Source organism: Gekko japonicus, unplaced genomic scaffold, assembly GCF_001447785.1.
Source record: "Gekko japonicus isolate JY-2015 unplaced genomic scaffold, Gekko_japonicus_V1.1 scaffold6460, whole genome shotgun sequence".
Classification (NCBI taxonomy): Eukaryota; Metazoa; Chordata; class Lepidosauria; order Squamata; family Gekkonidae; genus Gekko; species Gekko japonicus.
Window position 1 is genome coordinate 20,213 of NW_015165451.1, and position 8,649 is coordinate 28,861.

Here is an 8,649-nt window from a genome sequence, read left to right on the forward strand (position 1 = left end):
GTTGGGGTGGGGGTGGGGTTGGCCGCAATGAGCTCCCACCAGACTTCCTGAGCTCTGGCAGCTGCCCCACTTCAGAGTACGCTGACGCTGGCTGTGGGTAGAAGGTTGAAAGGAGAGAGGAGGCTTGAAGAGACCCTGGAAGTTCACTGGAAGAGAATGGAGATTTTACATTCAAGGGGATGACTGATTTAAGCTCAAGTCCATTTAAGCCTCTTGGGAGAAAACATCCTTCATTAGGCTGCGGTCACGCTGGCAGCTTGGCATGGTATGGTGGTGCCTCAAATTGTACCGGTTCAAAGTGTGGTGGAGCATTTCATCCAGACCGCACACCTTGTGGTGGGTTACCTGTGTGGCCATCTGGTGGGGGAGTATCCACATTAGTGTTGCGCTTCAACCATGGAATGAGCTGTAAGGGTGGGTTTTATTTAAATGCAGGCAGATGGATGCGCACATGCACTCATTCTCAAACCTTCGTTTGCCATGGGTTCTTCTTTTATTCTCTGGGGAAACTGTGCTGTTTCTGGACTGAGGGGGGAAGGGATGCTCTAGTGTGTGTGTGTATGCAGGAACCTGCTTTGGCTAGCTGCTTGGTAACTGATGAGCTGCGGTGGCTCAAGTGGTTAAGATGCTGAACTGCAGCCTGGAAGGTCGGTAGTTCAGCCGTTTGACACCTGAGTACCACATGACACAGTGAACTCCCGTCTCTGGTTCCAGCTCCTGCCAACCTAGCAGTTCGAAAGCAATACATTGCAAGTAGATAAATAGGTACCACTTCGGTGGGAAGGTTAACAGTGTTCCGTGCGCCTTGGCATTTAGTCATGCCGGCCACATGACCACGGAAACGTCTTCCGAGAGCACTGGCACTTTGGCTTGGAAACAGAGATGAGCACCACAACCCTAGAGTCAGATTCGACTGGCTTTCGAGCAAGGGAAACTTTTACCTTTACCTTTACCTTGGTAACTGATATTCTAAGTGCGTGCCTCCCAGTTGGGAAATGACCTTGAAGCTATTCTCTGGTAGGCGCCCTATCATAAATAAATAAAGGTTCACAGGTGAGGGGGAAGGGCATTTTAGCTTTAGGTGGGCTGCTTGAGTGACTGGATTGGACAGGGCACGGGTGGGGCCCCTCTTTGAATCATGTATAATATCGGACTGGCGCCAACCCCAGTCAGTTCTGACACAAGATGGTTTCGGCTCTACATGACTACATATTTTCAATAAATAAACCTTTCTCCAAAGAGTGCCATTGAGAGTGAGTTTGTGTGAGAGTCTGACACTCATGCACATATCCACATATGGGCAGCAACTAAAAAAACAACAACAGTGGAAAACGGTGGCAGAAATGGAACTGCAAGTTGTGAAAAACGGTGGCAGAAATGGAACTGCAAGTTCAGATGTCCCCTCTGGGTTCCTTTCGTGGCAGGAGAGTTCAGATGTCAGAAAACCGAGAGACGAACCGTGAGCAATCTGTTCGTAATGGACTTTCCCTGGTATCTGTTTATTCTGCTTCCAATGCAGAACAGCACGGGTTGCTGATGACTGCGCCACGGGAGGGGCAGATGTCCTCACCTGGAGGGGCCCATTTATTCTACTTGGGTAATGCCACGATAGCGCCACAAACCGTGTGTGTGACTGCAGCTTTAATGTGTTTAAAATATGTATAACCAGACCTTCCTCTCACACACCTAGGCTTAAGAGGAATTGGTAACTGGTTTTAGCTTTAAATTGCAGGCTTATGTATTGGCGGAGGAAAGGGTACGCTCGGGGCAGGATTAAGCCAGTGCAAGACAACAAAATGTTATATATTAGGGTGGCACCAAATGTTTGGCAGTTTCAAATTCCAGGCTAAAAATACAGCTTATAGGAGGGGTCAAAATAACTCCCCACCTCATTTTTCATCTCTTTTCTTTGGTCCATCCATTGCCATTGGCTTCCCCTTATCTGCTGCTATTTTCTTTCTTCCTTCTTCCTGGAGCAACTCCAGTCAGCAATCTAACCGTGAATGTGACATCACAGCTCTGTGTGGCCAGTTAGATTTGTCTATACGATGATATCATTGAGGTCAAACGAAGCCAATGAATCACGAGGGCAAAGCTTCCTGGATCAGTCCTATGCACGGTCCCGGCCAATCGAAACACTAATTGTCCTCACTCCACATGGGCGAAATATTTTCTCAGGGCAATTTTTGACTCTGCCAAAATGGCCGCTCAAAGCCTCCCCTTCACGCACATTGTTCAATCAGCGCTACAAAATTCAAGTCCCCTACATAGTTTTGATCAGTGTCATCTTTTTTTATTGTTTTGTGTTGTGGCAAGCCTGGTGGGGAAAGGGTAGGATGTCCCCCATCCCGTCCACAGGAAGCAACTTTGCACAAATCATGTGCCCCTCCTGCCATGGTTCTGTATCTGAAGTGCTACCACACTGAAATGTGAAAATATGAATTGGTCCAGAGGACAAACATTTCCAATGGAGTTTTGTTTTAACAGCAGTTAAGAGAATGGAAGCATGCACTCACTCTCACCAGCCAGTTCTTCCACCCTCACTCACACTCACCCCTGGTCCTGACAGTAACATTATCAAGCACTGATTAACCACGGTTAAGGTTAATCAGTGCTTGATAATATTCTTGTTAAGGTTAAGCATGGTTACGGTTAAGCATGTTCCTAACTTGACCAGGATTCTTGCTCACCACAATTAACAACATTGGGTTGACATTATCAATTAATGGCATTCAAAGCAGGAACAGGGAATTTGAACTAGGGTAACTACAGTTGTCAAAGAGCAGTGATGGCGAACCTTTTAGAGACCGAGTGCCCAAACTGCGACCCAAAACCCACTTATTTATCGCAAAGCGCCAACACGGCAATTTAACCTGAATACTGAGGTTTTACTTTAGAAAAAAAAACTCATACATTAACTTAAGATGATCCAAACAAAGTAAGGAAAGCAATCCCAAACGCTTTCATTGACTTAAAATTATTTGGCAGAGAATTCAACACTTTAATGATGGTCTGGGCCTGGCTGGGGCGATGGCATGCGTGCCCACAGAGAGAGCTCTGAGTGCCACCTCTGGCACCCGTGCCATAGGTTCGCCACCACTGTCATAGAGTTTCGGTCAATTCCTAGAGAGGCATGACGTCACTTCTGGGTTTTCCTGGAAGTGAAGCTACACCATTGGTCAACAGCTATTTTTTTTAAAAAAAATTCTTCCACCACCCCTGCCTAGGAGCTGGGAACCCCAGGGGGGAACCCACTCCTGATTTCTTAACCTAAAAGCTGACAGAGGTATGTGCTGCCTGTAAATGAAGAGAAAATAGGATTAGTGATTTGGCAATCCTACACATTTAATCCACGGGTCATTTCGTAGAAAAAGAGGTGCAGGAGGCTCATTAGCATAACTTATTTGCATATGCCACACACCCCGACATCACTGGAAGTGTGTCAAAAGGCAACACCCACCACTCAGGCTCCACTGGACTATTTTGGATTGCTAGCTATTGGGGGGGGAGTGCAGATCTGTCCTCACAGAGGAGGGAGAGCTTGTACCTGAATAAAACTTGGTCTTAAAGGTGATACTGGACTGTTTTGGACTGGGGGGCCAGGGGGAGTTCTGCAACTTACCTGGCTGCTTCTTGCTCTGACTGAGGGCTGCTGGGAGCAGGGGGTGGGGCTTGTTGCATGTGCCCGCCCACTGGGCTCTTTACTGCCGGAGCTCCGCTCCTGTGTGCTCCTGCAGGAAATGACCCCTGGTTTCATCTAAAAACAGCTTTTATACTCAGTAATATATTTCCCCTGCTTGGAGAACTTACTCATAACATGGGTTTTTAATGGCTTCCGGAGGGGAGATGTACATATAAGGTGGCATGGGCTTGTCCACAAAGGCTCCAAAACCAATCCTCAGGTTGCTGGTCACTTCGGCCATCTTCACCGCTAGCTTGGTACCTAAATTCTGGATGTTGCGGAGATCATCCTTCATGGAATTCGACAGGTCCATCAGGTAGTAGATGTCCACAGGGTAGTCCTCCACCTGCCGCACTTGGACTGAGAATATTTGTGAGTCATCTAAAAAATTAAAAAGTGGGGAAAGGAGTGAAGACTAAGGTTACAGAGTTTCCTCCAGAAGATTCCAACCCACCCTTTGTCTCTATCTAATTGCTTCATGAGGCACGTCACACGACTATAGACCCAGGCTGACCAGCATGTATGCTACCCTCTTTCTCATGGTGGGATCTCTAGTCATATGTAGCCAATATTCAAGATGGCGGGCCTCATGTGTCCCTCTTGAATGCACTTAGGCATGCATGGTATTATAACAGTTAAGGCTCCTCAGAAGGCAGAGAAGATGGCCAGGGAAGCATACGATGCTGCTGCCTTCACATCCGTTCTAGCCACGTGTTGTCAGCTCTGACAGCAACTCTCTCATCCTTTTAATTGGATTCTGTTAGATCGCCGCTAACAAAGATCCGGAGAGTGATTTCAGCAAAGTGATTCCGCTTTATTGAAGTAACGAACAAGCACTTAAACGCATTCATAACCAGAACAAGTTAACATTAGGAGCTAGGCTCCTTTTAAACCTTCCCGGCTAATGTAGCCACGCCTATTTACAAATATCAACCAATGCGGTTGTGTGGATAAGGACCAATGAAAGTTCTTCCCGCTCAGGGAATTAGTCCTTCTCAGATTGGTCGCTTGTTGTAGAGCGACCAATAGCGTTTCAGCGTTTAGGAGCCTTCGTCTGGCTCAACCTTAACATGGGAGGTGAATGAGGTGATTCATGTAATCGATTTCCAATACATTACAGATTCCGAGGATGAACTTTCTTCCATCTGCATGTGTTGGCTATGCTGTACAAAGAACTATACCCTACATATGGCAGTGAAACCCCACGTGAGATCACAAGTAAGATCTCATAAGTCTGTTCATGGCACAAATGGACAAAATTACAAAAAAATTGAACAATAAAGAAGATGATGTGTTCTTTGAAGAATGGAGTGACTTTAAAATTTATCTGGAAAAGAACTGGGATGTGAAACAAAACTTAATATGTTTAGATCAATATTAAGACAAATGATGTTATCTGGGGATTGTAATCGTTATGATACAAAAAATGATATAACTAAATGATGTATAAAATGGGAAGTGGGAGGAAGCATTGCGGGAAGCCACAGAAGGGAGGGGAGGAAAGGGGAAGAGGGTAAACAATGGAAAACGTGAAAACGTTTAAATGTTAAATGGTGAATTTCCTATGAAAATAAAAATTTTGTTTACCAGATCTCATAAGAGGTACGCCACTTTGAGCCCTTTGAAGGCAATACAAATCAGACTGGGAAGGGGCCATGGTAGATTGGGTTGCCACTCTTCGGGTGGCGGCTGGAGGTGTTCCAGAATCACAACGGGTCTCCAGGTTACAGAGGTCAATTCCAATGTTCCCTCTAAACTGTGGAGTCTTGTGAGCAAGAATTCTACTTAGTGAGCGACTGGCATTAAAGTTGTGAGCGAGCGATTGGGCTGCTGCATAAATTAGTTTGCTCTGGAGCCCTCCTTCCTGACCTAAAATAAAAATGTGTGAGCTGGAGGCTAAAAAACTGTGAGCTAGCTCACACTAACTCAGCTTAGAGGGAACAGTGGCTGAGACAAAAATGTGTGAGCTGGAGGCTAGAAAACTGTGAACTAGCTCACACGGACTCAGTTTAGAAGGAACACTGGATGGGACTCCGGCCAAAAGCAAGACCTCGCGATGCCAGCCGGAAGCTGAAGAACTGTGAGCTAGCTCACACTAACTCAGCTTAGAGGGAACACTGGTCAGTTCCCCTGAAGGAAATGGCTGCTTCGGGAGTTGATTTTATCACATTCTACCCTGCTGAGGTGCTCCCCCTCCTCAAAACCCACCCACCTCAGGCTCCACCACCCCCCCAAAAAAAATCTCCAGGTATTTCCCAGCTAAGAGCTGACTACTCTGAAGGATCCGTTGGGCACGCAGGAGGTCCCAGGTTCAATCCCCAGCCTCTCAAGTTAACAGAATCAGGAAAGAGGTGATGTGAAAGGCCTCCGCCTGAGACCCTGGAGAGCCACTGCCAGTCAGAGTAGACAGAGTAAGGCAGCTTCGTACATAAACGGTTAAATACGAAACCCATCTTTACCTGGTCGCAGGTGGAGCTCAATCTTCTGTGGGGACATCTGGGTGATGCTCCCGCCAGACCCTTTGCTGCTGAGGGGCCTGTCTTCCAAGATGGCGCTGGTGCTGGTGGGAAACTCCATGTCATCTGCACAGCCATTTTGAATAAGGTTGTCACTCAGGTCACAGCGAGAGTATCCTGAGGGCAGGTTCTGTTTGGAGGGGGAAAGCAGAGAGGACGTTTCGACAGATTCAGCGGCCCAGTCGCCCGTGTGCCTGTTTGCGATCACTTCTAAAGCAAGAGGAGCACTGGATCTCAAGCCTGCCTTTTAAAAAAAGCCCTTCAGCTTCTGCCCAGGAAGCCCTGCTACTAATCTCAAAATTGTGGAGGTCAGTGGCTGTGGCTACCCCAAGATAAGGGAAATTCAGCTGCGGAGCTCTTTGGGAGACCTTGGGCCAGACATTCTCTCTCAGCCTGACCTACCTTGCAGGGTTATTGTAAGGATAAAATGGAGGAGAACACCAAGATTGATCAAGCATGGTGTAATAATTACTATATTGGAGTAGGGACCAGGGAGACTTGGGTTCAAATCCCTGCCGAGCCTGACTGAATACCTCCTGATTTTATCAAGGATTTTGCCACTTGGTGGTCCCCAATTTTTGTTTCAGACCATTGATTATTCTGGACAATTTCCTGTGAGCTGGCCGGAAGCTCCTATTTATAAAAAGGGAATAAACTCGACCCGAAGAATTACAGACTTATAAGCCTGTTGTCATCTTTTGGCAAACTTTATGAAAGCTAATTACTCACTCAGTTAAAAACTTGGATGGACTTGGAACATCTGTTGGGAATAGAACAAGCTGATTCTATGATTTCAAAGGGGTATGTCAGCAACTGATCCTTGTGTGGCCCTTGAACATATGGACCAGGGAGACTTGGGTTCCTGCCGAGCCTGACCGAATACCACCTGATTTTATCAAGGATTTTGCCACTTGGTGGTCCCCAATTTTTGACATACTTGTTTCAGACCATTGATTATTCTGGACAATTTCCTGTGAGCTGGCCGGAAGCTCCTATTTATAAAAAGGGAATAAACTCGACCCGAAGAATTACAGACTTATAAGCCTGTTGTCATCTTTTGGCAAACTTTATGAAAGCTAATTACTCACTCAGTTAAAAACTTGGATGGACTTGGAACATCTGGAACGAGCTGATTCTATGATTTCAAAGGGGTATGTCAGCAAACTGATCCTTGTGTGGCCCTTGAACATATGGCTGAGAACAGGGTCGATTACATGTTGCTTTCTTTGATCTAAAATCTGCATTCAATACGGTCCTTCGAGACAGACTCTGGGACAAACTATGCAGAACAAATATACCACTTAGGTTACTTTTTTATTATTAGTCTTCTTTAATACTCAGATTAGATTCTGTTATGGTGTAAATGGCTGTTTATCTGCTCCCATAGAGGTCAGGAGGGGCATAAGACAACATTGTGTCCTTGTTCCAACATTGTTTAATTTTTACATTAACAATGTAGTCCCTAGACCAGGGGTGTCAAACATGTGGCCCGGGGGGCGGATCAGGCCCCCGGAGGGCTTCTATCAGGCCCGCAGTGGAACTGGCTGTCTTCTGCTTCTTCTTCCAGTTCTGCTGCTGCTGCATCATTGTAGGTCTGCAGCTTACAGATACATACCTGAACAGCACACTCAAAATTGCAACAGCATAGACATTTTGATGCAATAATTCAGAGCAAGAGGTGTCAGTTATCAGGCACTGTTAAGTGAACAAAATATTGCAAGAGTGCTAATGTTTTAAGCATGTTTTTAAGTAAAAAAAACCCCCACCCTTTGTTTTTGTGTCTTTTATAAAGTTTATATCTCCGCTACCTGGCATTACATGTTATGACACACATGGCCCGGCCCAACAAGGTCTCATTTATGTCAGATTCGGCCCTCATAACAAATGAGTTCGACACCCCTGCCCTAGACTGAATATCCTGTCTTTGCACCACCACCCCCACCCCCATGGCTAGGGACTCATCTGATTCCAGTCATGCTATATGCAGACGACACAGCTCTGGTATCAGTAACCACAGTGGAACTGGACCGATCAATTAAGATCTTCATTCAATATTGTGCTGATGAACAACCTGGTAATTAATTGCAAACAATCCAAGGTTTTAGCTTTTGCTAGATCTTGTAGGCCAAAATTATTACGCTGGAATAGGTCACATGATGGAAGAAGTCCAATTTTATAAATACCTGGGAATTACATTCCAATGTCCACTCTCTTGGGCTTTGCACGCTAAAAAGAAATCTATGAAAGCCAAGAGTACTGCTGCAACTTTGAGGAATTTTTTTTTTCCACCACAGGTGCTGCTTAATTTGTCCCTGCAGCTTTGGAAACATTTCAGGCAGAAATCACCTCACTGTTTTTGTATGCAATTCCAGTATGGATTGGTAGCCTGAGTATGTGCCCAGATGTAATCCAGACAAATTTCATTTTATTGATTTTAGCATCCTTCCTGTT

The 8,649-nt window shown here is 45.8% G+C and overlaps 1 protein-coding gene across 1 annotated transcript in view; it reads right to left on the reverse strand.

Annotated features, from left to right (window-relative positions):
- Window positions 1-6,328, reverse strand: part of LOC107109989 (integrin beta-3-like) — a gene marked incomplete at both ends in the record, with an annotated part of 25,717 nt that extends 19,389 nt beyond the window's left edge. Inside the window, 2 exons of the mRNA XM_015410698.1 lie at window positions 3,811-4,063; window positions 6,142-6,328. Of these exons, the coding sequence (XP_015266184.1) occupies window positions 3,811-4,063; window positions 6,142-6,328 (440 nt within the window). The remainder of the gene's footprint in view (window positions 1-3,810; window positions 4,064-6,141) is intronic.
- Between the last annotated feature and the right edge of the window lie 2,321 nt (window positions 6,329-8,649).